This window comes from Peromyscus maniculatus, chromosome 19 (assembly GCF_049852395.1).
Source record: "Peromyscus maniculatus bairdii isolate BWxNUB_F1_BW_parent chromosome 19, HU_Pman_BW_mat_3.1, whole genome shotgun sequence".
Taxonomy (NCBI): domain Eukaryota; kingdom Metazoa; phylum Chordata; class Mammalia; order Rodentia; family Cricetidae; genus Peromyscus; species Peromyscus maniculatus.
Genome location: NC_134870.1, coordinates 51,218,807 through 51,234,458, shown reverse-complemented (window position 1 = coordinate 51,234,458; position 15,652 = coordinate 51,218,807). Strand labels below are relative to the sequence as shown.

Below are 15,652 nucleotides of genomic sequence, written 5' to 3'. Positions count from 1 at the left end.
TTATGTTAATAGCCCAACACCTCAGTGGGATCATGTGAGGAGGAAAGGCTCTGGGAGGCATCTATGGTTAGACTAGGTCATGGAAATGGAGTCCAAATGATAGGATTGTGAGAAAAAGGGACAAGAGAAACATCCTCTGCACACAGAGAGCATGGAAGGCCATGTGAGGCATTACCAGGAAGAGTGCTTTCACTGAATGTCTGCCCACACTGGCATCTGAATGTCAGACATCAGTCACTAGAAGTGTAAGAACAAAATTCTATTGTTAACCCACATAGTCTATAGGATTATAGCAGCCCAAACTTTAAGAATCCACTCCTCACCATGAATAACATTTCCCTTTCCTCTGTGTCTCTCTTTCAGTCTTAGTAACAAATGTACTGTTTATTTGTATTTTATTTCATGGAAGATAAAGTGTCAGCCAGGGAATGGGCAATGAGATAATCATCCAAAAATAGTAATACTAGGACAGTCGTTGTGGAGCTATTATGGGTTCGTGGGAATATCAAGTAACAACAAATGTCTATATTTTTACAAAAGAATTTATTAAATGGTTTTTATTGATATGGAGTAAATCAGTATTTTAGTAATCACAGCATTTAAAATCTATAAAGTAGATGAATCTATTCATCTTCACTGGTTCTGGCACATAATTAGAGAGCCTCTTTAACATTTTCTCAAGCATTCTGATTAAATAGAATATTTAGTAATCTTAGGTATTATTAAGACTATTGAAATGTCTATGGTTATTGTTTCTCTTGTGCACATGTTAGCTCTTTATTTAAACATATATATTTAAATATTTTTCTTTAATTACTTTTATTTTATGAATGTTTTCCTTGCATGTATATATTTTAACACATCTGTGACTGGTCCCTGTTTGGGTTAGGAGAAGGTATCAGATCCCCTGGAACAGGAGATATAGTCTACTGTAGCTACTATGTGGGTCCTATTATGTGGGAATTGAACCTGGGTCCTCTGCAGGAACAGCCAATGTTCTTAACCTCGGAGCTATCTCTCTACCTTCCTTTTACCCATTTTCAGGAGGGCTAGGGATTGAACCTGAGGTCTCATGCATGTGAGAAAATTACTATACCATTGAGCAACTGCCCCAAAACTTCCTTCTTCTTCTTCTTCTAAAGAGTAAACATTTTGTTTGTGTGCATTTGCACGTGTGATTGCAGGCATGAACATGACATGGCATGTGTGCAGAGGTCAAAGGACAACCTTGGTCTTTGCATTTACCTTCCACTTCCTTGTGTCAGGGTCTCTTATTCACTGCTGCATGTGGAAGTTTTGCTAGCCTCAGGGCTTCCAGGATCCTCTGTCTCTGCCTCCTATCTCACCACAGAACTGTGTGGATTACAGATGTTTAGCTGACTCTATCTGGGCTCTAGGGTTCTGAACAGAGGTCTTCAGACTTGCAAGGTAAGTTCTTTATCTACTGAACCATGTCTTCAGCCCAGTTATGTTTTCTCTTTGGGTATCTCTATCAAGAGAGGACACAAGTATCAAATGCAAGGTTACAGAGGCCATCATTACCAAGAAGTCACAGGAGCAGCTGAAGGCGGCTAGTGCCACTCCACCCACAGGGAAAAAATAGAGAACAACGAATGAATGTAAGCATGTTACTGATTAGCACCTCTCTCCACATAAACATTCAGAGATACACACTAGGTAGGGAATGATGCTGCCCACAGCAGGCAGGGCTTCCCACCTCAATTAACATAAGCAAAATCGTTCCCCAAATCAAGCCCAGAGGTTCATCTCCCATGTGATCTACAGTCTGTCCAAAACTATAACCATCACAATATAAAACTTAAAAATGGATACTGCTTTATAGTAAACTAATTCAAATAAATGTGCAATTACTACATCTGAGGGTTTATTCAAAGTGAGTAGATAGTTTTTAGTTTTCAGCTTATTTACATACATCTGATTGATCCCCTTGCTACAGCTAATGTGGATATATGATCACTAAGTATGGATAAAACCTGGATAACATGAATAAACTCATTATGCTGTTTTGCAACATCAGTGTCCTATGTTTCTGTCATTGATTCTGATTTTTGACAGCTACAGGATTTCAACCTACTCAGAAATCAAGTTGTTTCTTGAACATATCTCTTTGAGAAGAGCATTAGCATCATCTGTCACCATGTCAACAAAATATAATTTTAGGTAATATAATTCCTTAACATAAACATTCTTATTAAACAAATGCCCATTAGCCAAACAGTACTCCTCATAATATCTTGAAAGCCTTTCTTGTAATGTTTCTTTCTTTGTAGTTTCAAACACATTAGGAGATTTCATCTTTGCCTTGAGCTGATCCACTGACATTCCCCAGTCCTTAGCCAAACTCTGCAAGGATGCATCATCCACTCCAAACACAGTTCGATAGAATTTCAGGCTTTTCTCAAGATTCTCCACATCACTGTCCATGAAGTGGGTCAGTGAAGGGATGATACTCAGGAGGTCACTTGCAAAGGCTTCTAGCCAAATCCACTGCTTCAGGGATTGTTGCTTCCTTTCAATGACTGCATCTGTAATATTAGGCAAGGAGAGCATGAAATTGTATCGTTTGTATACAGGGAGAACACTCATAACCTTGTCCATCAGGATTGGGAAATCATAATCAGACAAATTTCTGTTAGAGATCAAGAAGATTGGTGGTTCTTTAATGTTATTCTCCTGAAATGTTTCCACACAGCTGTTGAGGATATGCTGCAGGACCTCTTCTCTGTTAAAGGTGCGTGGTTTGAATTCCTTTTCATTGTTTAAGTCAGAGTCCACCTTGGTTCTCACAAAGTAGAAATCCTTCTTCATCATGGTGATTGCTTTGGCGAGGTCTATATCATTTTTCTTAAAGCGTGTGGCAGAAACAATAATAAAGAAGTCATACTTATGGAATTTCATTCTCTCCAGATAATCTTTTGGTGGGAAATTTGTGGTTCCAATCCCAGGCAGGTCCCAAAAACTCACATTGGGAATATTGGGGTGTTTGTATTCATGTCTCTTCTTGGTGGTTTCCACCACTCCAATTTTAGCTGCATCTTCCTCTTCATGCCCAACCCCTCTCAGGGCATTGATGAGGGTAGATTTCCCTGCTCCAGACTCCCCGGTCACAGCAACATTAAGTGGGGTACTGTCAATTTTTTTTAATGCATCAGTGATTGAAGAGTTTGCCCCCTGAATGTTTCCTTGTGTTAGGCTTTGTAGCAGTAGCGCCTGCGTTACCACCAACCGTTCACCATGTCTGAGCGAAGGGCTGCGGATTAAAAAATAGAGACAAGAGACAGCGAGTCATTCGTACGTTTGGATGTCGAATGCCGTTTATTGAAAGAGGGAGGAAACCTTAAATACAGGCTTACAACACAAATGGAGGATCCCCTGAGGGCAGAAGTTCGCTACCAATGGTCTACATTCTAGACCCAAAGTTCTGCATTCTTGCATCTAAGTTGTTTACACCAAATACAGGATGCACCTAAGTTGTTTACATCACAAGCAGGATGTAGGAACAAAGAACCTCCGGTAAGCTCTCCGATGATCCTAAGCCGAGAAGGACACCGGCAGGGAATCTGAATAGGAAGGACACCTGGTCAGGCAAGCAAGGCAGCAGCCACTCACAGTCGGGGGTCAGGGCCCATGGCGCCCACAGGTCCCCCCTTTTTATTAAATGAGCTTCTGACTTAGGTTGCGTGGGACCAGCAGACCACCTTACCCGTCATAGAGACACTTGCCCAGGCCACACAAGTGCTCTGTCTTAGGTTGGAGGCAGCGGCCCAAGCATTACCCGTCTCTGAATACTCATTATCATACAGACTCAACCATGTGAGCTGTAGAGTGACTGCCGCCAAAGATCTCAAAGTGGCACTGGGCTTGCAATCTGTGCGACACAGAAAAGACCAGCAGGAGTCCTAACCCACCCATAGCCAGAGGGCTACAGGCAATTGAACCATTCCCTATTTAAACGAGCCTTACCGCAAATAGGAGTCCTGTAAGGTGGTATCCTGAGCAAATGGAACTTGAGTTTTAAATAATTTACAACTTACAAAGCCAATTATAATGTATAAAAGTGGAATTAAATTTATCATGCCCAATAAGAAGAAAGATTAACTAACTGTGGTAGCTACTTTTGCTGCCAGGGTCTCCATTGTGCTAGCTGTAGTAACCAATTATGAAATAGCAATCCCAGAAACAATAGCAGCAGTGGCAACAGCGATGTCAGTGTCTCTTCTGGAGCGTGTGAGCATCATCTGTGTCTAGCTGCCACGGTCCACTGGCATGGACACGGCTCCAGGAACACGAACCACCAAGGCCCATTTTTCTTGATCCCAGCACTACTTAGGCTGGCAGGTCTGCAAGAGAACAACTGAGAGACATAAAGAAAACAGAAAACAAAAACAGCAAACAAGGAGCAGAACTAATGGCCTCAGTAATGGCTACATTCAGGCTCACAAATTTTGAGGTATCTTCAGAAAGGCTAGATGAATTTCAGGAGGCAAATAAATGTTGCACAGAGCCATTCCTGAAAAGTAGGTACTACACCAGCTTGAGGGGGGTTGCAAAATGCGAAAAGCTTAGCTGGCATGCTACTGTTAGCAAATGAAGTTCATTGACCTTCAGAGTTATCCTTGATCTCCAAGGTGTGATACATTCTCAATGTTTTTTGAAAAAAGTTACCATACATTACCTTCTGAAGAATCCAACCACATGGCTACAGTTCCTAGGCTTACAATAATGTTTGCCAAGGCTGGCCATATTGGGCTCTCAATCCCCATTGGCATCAGAAGGGGAGAGTTTTTTACGAAGGCCCAATAGGTCTCTGCCATGTTGGGATTCAGCAGCAGCCACAGAGCGTACACAGCGTTCAGGAACCCACAGAGGAATTTCATTGTCCTGCGGAAAGACACAAACAGATCCCCGGGCCCACACCAACACTGGATCGGGTCCCCTCCAAGTGCCAGTAGAAAGATCTTTCCATCGCACCAGAGGATGATTTGCAACAGGAGCCCTCCAGTGCTTATCTGCAGCAGATACTCCAGCAGAATCCACCGATAAAAAATTTAAAATATATAAAACAAGGGAAAGAATAGAATGTGGAGAGGAGAGATGAGCCCCTAACTCCCCCCTTTTTACTTTAGCAATATAAGTTTTTAAGGTACGATGGCAGCGTTCTACTATAGCCTGCCCTTGAGGATTATAAGGAATACCAGTCTTATTAACAATAGAAAAATCTTGGCAGAATTTTGAAAATCCCGTACTACTGTAGGCAGGACCATTATCAGTCTTTATGCATTTTGGCACTCCCATGTAAGCAAAAGCATGAAGACAATGATTCTTTACATCCTTAACCTTTTCCCCTGAATGGACAGAAGCAAAAATTAGAGAAGAATATGTATCAATAGACACATGGACATGTTGTAATTTTCCAAAGGAAGGCACGTGTGTGACGTCCATCTGCCACACATGATTAGGTAAAAGTCCTCGAGGATTAACTCCCAAATGAGGAACAGGTAAAAATTCCACACAAGTAGGGCATGATTTAACTATCTGGATGGCTTGTTCCCGGGTTATGCCTGTATGATAACGGAGAGATCCAGCATTAAGATGATAACGCTGATGCAACTGAGTAGCCTTATCAAAGGCAGAACAGACTAATGTGACAGCCATACGAGTAATGGCGTCAGCCCTCTGATTACCTTCACTTAGAGGTCCAGGCAATTGAGTATGAGCTCTGATGTGGCCCACATAAAGGTTATGAGAGCGAGACCATATAAGTCCTTGCACTTGCAATAAGTATTCATGAATGGAAGAAATGGATGGTATGTAGGCTGTTGTTTCCAAAGGCATAATGGCATGTGCCACATATTGACTATCGGTATAAATATTTACACTCTCATTAGAAAACATCTGTAAAGCAAGCAACAGCGCCTGTACCTCTGCCACCTGGGCAGAAGTGCCCTGGACTTTTATTCTCTTTACTATGTTACCAGAAACCACCACAGCAAAACCACGTGAAGTGCCATCAGTAAATACCACACGGGCCTGAGGAATAGGAGTCATTTGTACTATCTTGGGAAATATAACAGGATGCAATTTAAAAAATTGACACACATCATTGGAGGGGTAGTGAGTATCAAACTGACCCTGCATGGAGCATGTCAATATGGCCCAATCATTATCATTAGCTTGCAACCATGCTACTTGAGACTGGGTGTATGGGGTCACCACAATATCTGGCTCCTTACCAAAAGTTTGAACACTGATCTTGATTCCCTTAAATATAATCTGAGCAACAGCTTGTGGATAAGGAGTGATGATTTTTGCTGGAGAAGCTGGGGAATGTACCCATAAAATAGGACCTGTTTGCCAAAACACTCCAGTAGGTGAATGAGTAAAACAAAATATCAAATACAATAAGGGAGAATTAAGATCTATATACTGTACGTGAGCCTGTTCCAGGGCCTCTTGCACACGTTGTAGGGCTACACGTCCTTCAGCTGTTAATTTACGGGGAGATGAAGGGTCAGGGTCGCCCTTTAAGACATCATACAAGGGGCGAAGCTGACCTGTTGGAATTTTTAAAGTGGGCCGAAGCCATTGAATATCTCCCAGAAAGGTTTGGAAATCATTAAGTGTGCGTAGCTGATCCATACGCAGAGTAATCTTTTGTGGGCGTATGCCCGTGCGTAACAATTCATGACCTAAATAATGATAGGGAAAAGATACCTGTACCTTTTCTGGGGCTATCTGTAAATTAGCCAAGCTAAGAACCTCTTGTAAATAAGAAAAGGCATCAAAAACAAGTTTTTTATCTTTAGCAGCCATTAATATATCATCCATATAGTGAATTATATAAACACCTGGAAAAGCTTTTCGAACTGGAGCTAGGGCCAAAGACACATAAATTTGACATATAGTAGGACTATTGGCCATTCCTTGAGGCAATACCACCCACTGATATCTCTGATAAGGTTCCTTAAGATTCTCTGAAGGAACACTGAAAGCAAAGCGAGGACTGTCCTCGGGATGCAAAGGAATGGTGAAGAAACAATCCCTCAAGTCAACCACAATTAACTGCCAATGCTTAGGAATTGCCACAGGGGCAGGCAGGCCAGGCTGTGTTGCCCCCATGAGAAGCATGGTTTTATTTACAGCTCTAAGATCCTGTAACAGCCTCCATTTTCCTGATTTCTTTTTAATAACAAATATAGGTGAGTTCCAAGGTGAAGTGGAAGGAATGATATGTCCAGCATCTAACTGCTCCTTAACCAATGCATACGCAGCCTCCAATTTTTCCTTAGCAAGGGGCCACTGCTCCACCCATACAGGGTCATCACTCTTCCAAGTGATTTTTATCGGTTGTATTATTGAAGGCTGCTGTGCAGTGACCCCTACGGAAAAGATCCTAATCCTCTAGTATCGCCAGGACCCCTAGTGACACAGTTTTTGTCTGCCGCAGGGAGCGGGTCTCCTTGCAACATTTTCCCTAAGCCTTTGCCCGGGCAGTAGCCCTGACTCTTCAGCATCTGTTGTACAGGCTGTGTAGTAAGCACCGCTCCCATGCCATCCAACACATCCCGTCCCCACAAGTTCACTGGAATGTCAGGTAGCACAAAGGGTTGAAAAGTTCCTGCATGACCTTCCTCATCCTTCCAATTTAAAAGTAGCTTGCTCTGTAATGGCGACTGAGCTGTGCCGATACCTTGTAGGTGAGAGGTAGAATCTTTAAGGGGCCAAGCTTCGGGCCAATGTTTTAAAGAAATAACTGAAGTGTCAGCGCCAGTATCTAAAAGACCCTGAAAATTGTGATCATTAACTTTTAAATTTAGCATGGGTCTTTGTTCTAAGGTGGAAACCCAGCACGCTAGAGGGCCCGTAGAGCCAAATCCGCCCTCACCTCTGTGTGGTTTAAGAAAAGGATTATTAGTATGAAAGCGGGGCATCAAAAGCAGTTGTGCTATGCGAGCACCCTGGGGAATAATAGTCACCCCTTTACCAGCCTCAACCATGATTCTAATTTCCCCTTCAGAGTCTTCATCTATCACTCCTGGAATTACTCTAATACCTTGCATAAGAGCGCTACTCCTGCCCAGAATCAGTCCTAAAGACCCTGCAGGTAGTGGACCCATAACTCCAGTACCGAGAGCCTGGGGACCCATCTGAGGTGTTAATACTGTTCTGGTGGAGGAGCAGAGGTCCAATCCTGCGCTTCCAGGGGTGCCTCTGATAAGGTCTTGGACAAAAAGGGGTTCCTTCGAGGAACAAACTGGATGGGATGGTGGGAAACTGGGGATGGGACAGGTGTATCCAGGGCTCCGTACACCTGGCTTTGGGGGGTCCGGAGCGGACCCCGCTGCCCGTTTCCCGACGGCGGTAACCTATTTCCCTGAGCATCAGCCTTAGATCGGCACTCATTACTCCAGTGATGCCCCTTTTTACATCGCGGGCAAAGTCCCGGTGTCTTTGCCGTTGCTTGGGCTCCAGGACAATTTTTCTTAACATGACCTTGCTGGCCGCATCCAAAACAGGTTTTTGGGCGGTTTCCTCCAGAATTAATCCCCCTCATGGCTGAGGCCATTACCTGTCCCATGATGTGATGCCCATCTATATCTCTACATAGTTTAAGATAATCATTTAAGCTCTTATTTTTATGAGGCCTAATGGCCTCCTTGCAATATTTATTGGCATTTTCAAAGGCCAGTTGCTTTACTATGGGCATGGCTTGATCAACATCCCCAAACACTCTCCCTGCTAGTTGAAGCAGGCGATCTACAAATTCTGCAAATGGTTCTGACGGCCCTTGAATGACTTTAGATAGTTGTTCACCAGCAGCTTTATTAGGTAGCCCTTTCCACGCTCTGGTAGCGGCCACACTAATCTGTGCATAAACTGCAGGATCATACAAAATCTGTGCTTGTAAAGTGGCATACTGCCCTGAACCCGTGAGCATCTCAAGATTACGAGCCGGGAAGCCTGCAGCAGCATTTCTATTAGCTGTAGTTTGACAATGTTCTTGAAACTCACTCCTCCAAATTAAATAATCCCCCCCAGAGAGAGCGGCGCGACACAGCTGCATCCAATCGCTAGGGGTGCAATTTGAGGCAGAAAAAGATTCAAGTATAGCGATGGTAAAAGGAGCATGGGGCCCATATGACATCACAGCTTCCTTGAGCTGTTTGATGCTTTTAAAATCTAGAGGATTGTGCTCCCTTTGTCTCTGCCCTTGAGCATTTTGAGTCTCTATAACCGGGTAAGCAACTCCCCCCGTCAATCCCTCCATGGGTGCGGAAGGAAGGACCTCCGTGTTGCAAAAGTCAGGATTATAGGTTGGAGGTCTATCCTTGCGAGAAATCTGTGATTTCCCTCTTAGGCATCTAGCATCCTTTTCTGATCTGACTTCTACATCATCACCCTCTAAAGATGACTCTGCAGAATCGGAAGACGACTCTGCCGAATCAGAAACATCAGAAGTTTGAAGGGTTCTGAGAGCCTCCTCTATCTGAGACTCCTCCAACACAGTTTTAGCTTCATTTAAATGTTCTTGGACTTCAATATCATCACTAAGCAATGCATCCTTAACCAAGCGCCACAAAGAAAAAGTAGCTAAGGATACGGAATCCGGTCCTTCTTTATGCAAATATTTCTGTAAGTCAACCTTGACCTGTTCCCAATCTGGTATATTAAATCCTCCGGAGACCAGAAACCAAGGACTAGCATTCTGGAGGATTTGAACAAAATCTTTAGCCGTCTTGCTCTTAATGATAGTGCCTTGCCGCCTCAACAGTCCAATTAATTGTTCCTCGAGGAGCGACTGTGAGCTAGTAGCACCCATTCCAATCCACTCTTACCGTAAAATGCCGGCCGGCCTTCCAAGAGTGTCCGTCAGCTGGTCCTTTCTTTCTCAGATCTCGGTAGGAACCTCCATTTGTAGCAGTAGCGCCTGCGTTACCACCAACCGTTCACCATGTCTGAGCGAAGGGCTGCGGATTAAAAAATAGAGACAAGAGACAGCGAGTCATTCGTACGTTTGGATGTCGAATGCCGTTTATTGAAAGAGGGAGGAAACCTTAAATACAGGCTTACAACACAAATGGAGGATCCCCTGAGGGCAGAAGTTCGCTACCAATGGTCTACATTCTAGACCCAAAGTTCTGCATTCTTGCATCTAAGTTGTTTACACCAAATACAGGATGCACCTAAGTTGTTTACATCACAAGCAGGATGTAGGAACAAAGAACCTCCGGTAAGCTCTCCGATGATCCTAAGCCGAGAAGGACACCGGCAGGGAATCTGAATAGGAAGGACACCTGGTCAGGCAAGCAAGGCAGCAGCCACTCACAGTCGGGGGTCAGGGCCCATGGCGCCCACAAGGCTTAACTTAATTGAATCTATGGTTTCCTGAGGAATGATTTTGATTTCTGCCTTAAACTTCTTAAAATAATTGGTAAAGGTGGAGGCCAAATCTTTGTGGCGTTCATCATTAGACGAAGAGAACAGCTGACCCATGACTGTGAGCAAATAAAGACCCTGAAAGAAAGAAGGAAAAGTCAGGAGGATGTGTATCAAATTGAAAATTTACATTTTAGTAAATTTCAAGTATATTGCTACCTACCCTCCTTAATAGTTGTAATTATACATTACATCTCCCACTATGTTCCATTTACATAATTGGGATTTTGTGTCCTTTGACTAACATCATTCTATTTCCCCCTCCCCACAGCTCTTCTCAGCACCCTGTTTTCTACCTCTTTGAATCTGGCTACTCTAGATTTCACCTGTAAGTGACACAATAGGGCCATTCTTTCTGCAGGTAGCTGAGACCTTTGCTCAAGTTTTTAATGGTTTAATCTGCATTGTCTCTTCACAGATCATCTCATCTTTTCAGCCTGCTCTGTGCCTCCCTGCTATGTAGACTACATGAGCAGAGGTCCCTCACCTTCTAGCTTCTAGTATTGTTCAGCTCTATGTGATCATGGCCTCAGTTTTGCCCTGCTTGGGCTGCATGTCTGACTGTGCCTGCACCCATCATTCTTTGTAATCAATACTGTTTGGCCTCTCTGAACTGTTTAGTACTCCAGGTATTTTGAAGGAAAGTATTTTCTTCTTATTATTCTATCTGCTTAGATCTGGTAATGGCCCCTTACACTCTCTGGTCTCAGGTTGTCATACAGTCCCCTATTTATCTGCTTGGCATATCCAAATTACTGAATTTGTTCTTTTACTGAAGTTTCTTCATTTGAGTATGTATTGGTGACTCCTTCCTGATGTGTACTATATAACACTTTTGCAATTGAGAGTTGGTTTCAAGGCCAATGTCCAAGCCTCTTTCTAAGGTGAAAAGGAACCAAACTTTGCAAAGTATAATGCATATTTATATGGGGTATAGTGTCTGCCAGTCCAGTCACCAGTGCCACACAGATATGTCTTAGACGACTTTCCTTTAAAGACACTTAGTGTCCCTGAACAACTAAATCAACAGCCAAGCCAGATAAAGTACTATTAGGACATCACCCATCCCAGTTGATGCTTGCTACATGGATGGTCCAAGCAGGGCACCTGCAGCATTTCCAATGAACACAGACAACATGTGCAGGAGACAGGAGGAAGAGTCGTCAGTAGGCTCAGTTGATATAGATAATAGTAATATGGATTTGACAATCTGTATTGATACTTCTGTTATAAACATGGGCTTTATATAGGTCATAAGTATGCTAATATATGTTTTTAGAAATGTTGAAGGAAAATTATTTGTAAATTAGTTTTGTTTTAAGATAGAGGATGGCTGTAGAGTTAAAAAAAGTAAATGTGTATCTCTTAGTTAGCTATATCTAAAGGTTATTAAAATTTCTAAGGTCAAAGTTCACTACACTGATACAGTTCTAAAATGTGGTGTTATTTATATCAAGGAGGTTCTCTTAAGATACTGATCAGCTTTGGTAACATTTACAAAAGTAGACTTTAAGTGAAATAACATTCATCAGAACCATAAAATGAAGGTTGTGCTAAGTTACAAAAAAAAAAGTACCCAACAGCAATTCATGACTGGTAGACATTACATTTTTATATAATGTTATGAGATTAGCTATTTTAATACCTAAATTGGTATGTACATTTTTTGTAAAATTTTCCAAACCTTATGTTTCCTTCAGTAAGTATTTCTGTTTCCTGCTGACAGCCTGACTGCTGACAGGGACAGGCCCTGGGTCCCAGCACTGCCAGCAACAAAACAGAAAACCAAGAATAGAGGCCACGAAACCCAAACCCTGCTCCCCATCCTCAGGGAAATGCTGACCCCAAAGAGTGTTGGGGGTTGGGCCCAGCTCCTTGCCTCCTGTCTAGGCAATTCCTACTAATGCCAGGGTCTCCTCTGAATTTTGTTATTCGTCTCCCAAGCTTGACAGACATCCAAGTTCAACTCTGTCAGCATCACATGAACCTAATACAGGAAGGGAGGTCAGACCTAAGCTTTTCTGATTGCTACTGAAATTCATTATTTAGTGATAAATTTGGCCAATTGCTAAAGCTTACTGGACCCTGATGAAAATGAAAATAGTGACATCTCTCAGGACAGCCATGAGCCTGGATCCACTGGATTTAGCCTGGTGAAAGTTATCAAGACTAAAGTTGCTGGGGATCTTTTCATAAAGCCTTCCATCCTTTGGTCCCCATCCCTTGTTCTAATTATACACATTGTAAAACTGTCTTCGGCCAGCAAAATACCTGATCAGGTAAGGCCACTTGTCACTCAGCCAGATGATCTGAGTTCTAGTCCCAAGACTCACATAGTGGTGGGAGAGAACTGACTTCCAGAACTTGTCTTTTGACCTCCACATGCATGTGCTAGCGAGTGGGCACCTAGCCCCAGTACATGAGTACAGAGAATGAATAAATAAATGTAATCAAAATACAAATAAAATGTGTTGTACAAATTCCCAAAGAACTACAAAAAACAAGAAAAAGGAAAATAAGGAACAACAAATTTTGTCTTATATGTCTTGCACTGAGTATGAAAAGACAAATGACAGTGATATGAAATACCAATCATTACAATGGGATGCACATCTTCATTAGAACTACAACTTTCCAATAAAAACCATGAAGTTAAAGAGGATTCCTAATTAAAAATGCCCCACAGAATCCACTACTAGTGTTTTGATAAATGGGCCAATTTCCTTCTCAGTACTTCTGATTATACCAGAGATTAGTGATACCTTACTCAGACAAGGGATTTGTTGGTGTTGATGTTGCTTATTTCCCATTTTTCTGTTTCTGCAGTGGGTAGGGTTTGAATGCACAGTCTCATAACTGGTCAAAGTGGTGAGAATATGTGATAGTTGAGTGCTCATTGCTAAAAATAACAGGGACATCTTTATCAACCCCCACCCTACCCAGGTTCAGGAAACATCCTGGAAGAGCCAGAGGAGGGGGGAGGGGCAGTGGCCTGAAATAATGACTTCTGAATATGACATGGCATTTGCATGTGTGAACTCATGGCAACTGGGGTTCCCTGCAGAGACTTCCACAGATCTAGCCTGTCCACATTTCAGCATGAAGGAAATCGAGGGCACATGAGAACCTAGCTGGGGAGATATGAGGATAAGTGACTGGTGGTCAGAGAGAGTCACTGTTCTTTAACGTGCGAGCACTAGAATGTTGCCCATGATCACCCCACAGCAGAACACAAAAGTGATCCTTAGGAAAATTAGTGGAGTATTTAAAAACATTAAGACAAGAAAACATAGGGGCAACCATTGGGAAGAGGAAGGATCCCAGAGAGAATAAGAGTGGGAAAAGAGAGAGGAATAGTGGGTGAAGACAATAAAAGTGCTACATAGATGTATGAAATTGTCATACAGTATATAAAAATATTTTTAAAACAAAACAAACCTATCCTAAAAGTGTTTCCCAGCACGTTATAGCAGAAGCATTCTACAGAGGGCATCTTTCACCATAGTCTAGCTTCCACTGGAGTTTAGAATAAGTATGCTGAGCTGGGTAAAAAGAGGCAAGAAAAGAGTACTAGGAAGTTACAAGACTGAGACACAACAATTTGCATATATTCTATAGTGATATTTCACAACATATATCCTAAAAGGCTCATTTTTCATCAGTTCTAGGGATTAAATGTCCTCTAAACAAACAAACAAACAAAAAATCCCAAACCAGAATAACTGCATAAATTTTAAACAATAATTTGGTCTTTTACTTTAGGTCTATCTAAACTTGAATGACTACCTAAGAACATCGATAAATAAGTCTTGCCTTTCTCTAATCAAATTCCCTAGCTTCCAAACTGAGGATCCCAGCTCTGAGGATATGTCTCTAAATGTCTTTTTATGCACAGGCTCCCTAGGAAAGAGACAGTGAGGGTGAGAAGTCAGGTCTGAATGCCCAGTTACCAGAAAATTCTGTGTCCAGGAGATTCTCTCAATGCTCGGGACAGAGGAATAGCTCTTGGCTGTGCTCGAATTTCTTCACTGGAACTCCACCTCTGCTTCTTCAGCAGAAACTAGAACTTACCTGGTACTTATATACTCTATTGGCATCCCACCTTCAGAATGTGCTAGCCAATCACAAAAGAGAGTGGATCCAGTTCCATTCCAGAATCTCCTGCATTTACAGGAACAAGAAAGTAAAACTAAACTCAATTTTGTTTTTCTTCAGTGATTCCAGGATTCAAGGAAGTGGAAATTGCCTTTTCATAACATTTTAACTTAAGTCTTAGCAAGTGAGAGGAACTCCAAAAGCAACTTACTAACTAGATTAGAATATCATCCTGAGTGAGCTAAACCAGACTCAGAAGGACAAACATTATACGTACCCACTCATAAGTGGAAACTAGATGTAAAGCAAAGGATATTCAGACAACAAAACACAACTCTAGAGAAGCTAACTAATAAGTAAGACCCAAAGAGGGATGCATGGGTTGCCTTGGGAAGGGGAAATAGATGAAATCTCCATGAGTAAACTGGGAATGAGTGGTGGGCAATGGAGGGTAGGTGATAGGAGATGAGGACATAAGTGAATGGGATGGTTGAGCTGGAACAGGGATGGAGAGGGAAAGTAATGAAAGATGCTATGAAAAAGGGACATATCATGGGGATAGAGAGAAACCCAGTGGGAAGTTCCCAGGAATCCCCAAGGATGACCCCAACTTGGACTACTAGAAATAGGGGAGAGGGTGCCTGAACTGAACTGGCTTACCCCAGTGACCAGACAGGTGAATACCCAAACTGTCATCACAGAACTGTTCTCCAATGACTGATGGAAGCAGATGCACAGATCCACAGTCAAACACTAGGCTGAGCTCCAGGAGTCCATTCAGGGAAAGAGAAGAGGAATTCTATGAGTAAGTGCATCAGGATCATGATGGGGAAACCTGCAGAGATGACCAGACCAAACTAGTGGGAACTCATGAAAGTTGGATCAACAGCTGTAGAGCCTACATGGGACTGGACTAGGCCCCCTGCATGGCAACACAGTTGTGTAGCTTGATCTGCGTGGTGGGACCCCTGGTGCTAGGATCAGAATCCATCTCTGGTGCATGAGTGGGCTTGTTGGAGCCCACTACCTATGGTGGGACACTTTATGCAGCCTTGAGGCAAGGGGAAGGGCCTGGACTTGCCTCTACTGCATGTGCCTC

At 42.7% G+C, this 15,652-nt stretch overlaps 1 protein-coding gene across 1 annotated transcript; it reads right to left on the bottom strand.

The window, feature by feature from the left end:
* Positions 1-526: 526 nt before the first annotated feature.
* On the bottom strand, positions 527-14,524 carry LOC102919177 (interferon-inducible GTPase 1-like). Its single transcript, XM_076555301.1, has 3 exons — positions 14,409-14,524; positions 10,381-10,536; positions 527-3,213 (listed from the first exon to the last, which is right to left on the bottom strand). Exons 2-3 carry the CDS (start codon positions 10,513-10,515, stop codon positions 2,092-2,094), a joined length of 1,257 nt encoding a protein of 418 aa, XP_076411416.1. The 5' UTR covers positions 10,516-10,536; positions 14,409-14,524; the 3' UTR covers positions 527-2,091.
* Between the last annotated feature and the right edge of the window lie 1,128 nt (positions 14,525-15,652).

Excerpts from the sequence above, each read along its gene's own strand:
- LOC102919177 (XM_076555301.1), bottom strand. The coding sequence starts at position 10,515 with ATGGGTCAGCTGTTCTCTTCGTCTAATGATGAACGCCACAAAGATTTG. Across the intron at positions 3,214-10,380 it reads TAGATTCAATTAAGTTAAGC|CTAACACAAGGAAACATTCA; the intron begins CTTGTGGGCGCC and ends CTGCTACAAAGC.